General features: G+C 60.9%; 1 protein-coding gene across 1 annotated transcript in view; it reads left to right on the top strand.

The window, feature by feature from the left end:
• Positions 1–1,850, top strand: part of Cers4 (ceramide synthase 4) — a gene marked incomplete at its 5' end in the record, with an annotated part of 5,253 nt that extends 3,403 nt beyond the window's left edge. The window contains 3 exon segments of the mRNA XM_013509155.1: positions 323–429; positions 1,059–1,215; positions 1,297–1,850. Of these exon segments, the coding sequence (XP_013364609.1) occupies positions 323–429; positions 1,059–1,215; positions 1,297–1,473 (441 nt within the window). The 3' untranslated portion in view covers positions 1,474–1,850.
• Between the last annotated feature and the right edge of the window lie 392 nt (positions 1,851–2,242).

The following is a 2,242-nucleotide window of genomic DNA, read 5'->3' as shown; positions in this document are numbered from 1 at the left end:
GCCCGGCCCCGCCCACCGCCCGGCCGCCTTCCCCGGGATGCGAGGCCCCGCCCCTCCAGTCGCCCTAGGACACGAGGCCCCGCCCCTCCCAGTCTCTCTGAGGCCACGCCCCTAGTCTCCCTGGGAGCGGAGGCCCCGCCCTCTCAGTGTCCCTGGGAGATGAGCGTTCCCACCTTTCTAAGGCAGTTTCTGTGCAGAAGCCCTGCCCCACGGCGCCTTTTCCTTGAAACAGGCCCCACCTTGCCTGCTCCCCAACCTCACCCCTTCGTCCCACCCGGCCCTGGTCCTGAGCCCTGAGCGCCTTTCTCCGCTGCGCTCCCAGGTCTGCAAGATGTTCAACTACATGCGCTTCTCGCTAACGTGCGACATCCTCTTCTTCGTCTTCGCCTTGGTCTTCTTCTACACGCGCCTCGTCCTGATGCCCACCCAGTGAGTGCCCCGTGGGGCCGGGGCTGGGTGCCCGGCGCAGGGCCCAGAGCTGCTCAGCGACCTCCGCCCAGTGTGCCGTGGAACCGGAAGTGGGAGGGGCGCAGGGTGCCAGCTCACGGAAATCATCGCCCAGAGATATTTGTTGAGCCAGGTGGCGGGGACACTGCAGGCGGACAAGCCTGTCCTTGTGTTTCCGTCCCGATGTGGAGGGAGCATGTGAGGGGCCGGTTGTGCCAGAGAGAATAAAGTTGGGAAGGGCATAGGAAGAGTGTGCGGCAGCTGGAATTCACCGGGGTGCTGAGGGACACTTTGTCCACAGCATGTGTACAGAGGGACGGTGATTCTTACCCTTAAGGAGTCCAAGAAATAAATCTAGGCATGGTGGTGCATTCCTATCATCCCAGCACTGGGGAGGCTGAAGCGGGAGGATCACTGAGAGTTGAGTTCAAGGCCAGGCTGGGCTACATAAGGAGCCTTTGTTTCAAAACAAAAAAACAAGTGTAGGTATCATCCAGGAGGGGCACTGGGGAGCCATAGAAGGTTCTAGAGCAGAAAGGGCTGTGTAAGTGAGAGGTTCCAAAGACTGGGTGCCCCCGTAGCTGGTGAAACCCCTTTCCCTTCCAACACAGGCTTATCTACTCCTCCTACTACGACTCCATAAAGGAGTTCAGCCCCTTCCCAGGCTACTACTTCTTCCTCATCCTGATGGTGTTGCTCAACCTGCTGCATGTGTACTGGTTCAGCCTCATCCTGCGCATGCTCCACAACTACCTGGTGAAGGGTCAGGTACGGCAGGGAGGGTTAGAGCCCGGAGGCTTCCCCAGAGCCTGCCAGCCCTGACTCCTCCCTGCCTGGCATGCTCCCCAGATGACGAAGGACATTCGCAGTGATACTGAAGAGTCCAGCTCCAGCGGTGACGAGGCGGCTCCTGAATGTCCCCAGCTGCTCAGTGGGGTGGCTCAAGAGCCCAACCAGGCCATGGCGGGCGGCCCGCGGAGCCGGGCACCAGGGCAGCGGGCCAGCGGGCACACGGTGGCCACGTAGCCAGTGGGGCCTGGCTTTAGGGGTGGCTGGACAGGCAGCACTGGGCCTGCTCTGGGGATATAGGAAGGCCCCTCCCATGGCAGTCAAGGGGGTGATGATCTGTCCCCAGCCCCTTTTTTCTGCACAGTGACACGACACTGGTGGCCAGCTGGAGCCACCTCAGGCTGCAGCCCTAGGGGGTGCAGTGAGCCCTGGCTGAGAGGAGATCGAAAGTCCCTGCCTGGTGGTGCATGCCTGCCATCCTAGCACTCAGGAGGCTGAGGCAGGAGGATTGCCTCGAGTTCAAGGCCAGCCTGGGCTACATAGCAAGAGCCTGTCTGAGAAACCACCAAAAAGGAGGCGTTCAATAAAACCTGAACTGAATTCTCTGCCTGAGAGCCTGGGTCCCTGTCAGGTTCCTGCTGCTTCCCCAAAATGCAGAGGGCACCAGGCTACCTCATTACATGCCCCCCAAGAGGGGATACTCACTGCCAGGGACCCCAAACAGATCAGGGCATGGAGACCCCTGAAGTCCTCAGGTAAGGCCCAGACCCCCCAGCCAGCACCATAGACAGAAGCCACCTTCTCTACCGGGGCAGCGTCAGCCGGCAGCGCAGTCAGGGCCAGGCAGGAGGGCGCAGGGGAGGCCTGTGCTTGTCCTCGTGGCCCTTGAACCTGCCCACCTAGTGCCCTGGCACATCCTGGGCACAGTGAAGGAAGTCTTGGGTGGGGCCGCCCTATCTTTGGGGTCCCCACATGAAGGATCCCTTACTGACTTAAAAAAGAAAAG

This window comes from Chinchilla lanigera, unplaced genomic scaffold (genome assembly GCF_000276665.1).
Source record: "Chinchilla lanigera isolate Chin_1 unplaced genomic scaffold, ChiLan1.0 scaffold00162, whole genome shotgun sequence".
Lineage (NCBI taxonomy): Eukaryota > Metazoa > Chordata > Mammalia > Rodentia > Chinchillidae > Chinchilla > Chinchilla lanigera.
Note: the sequence above shows the minus strand (reverse complement) of the source record. Positions and strands in the feature narration are given on the sequence as shown.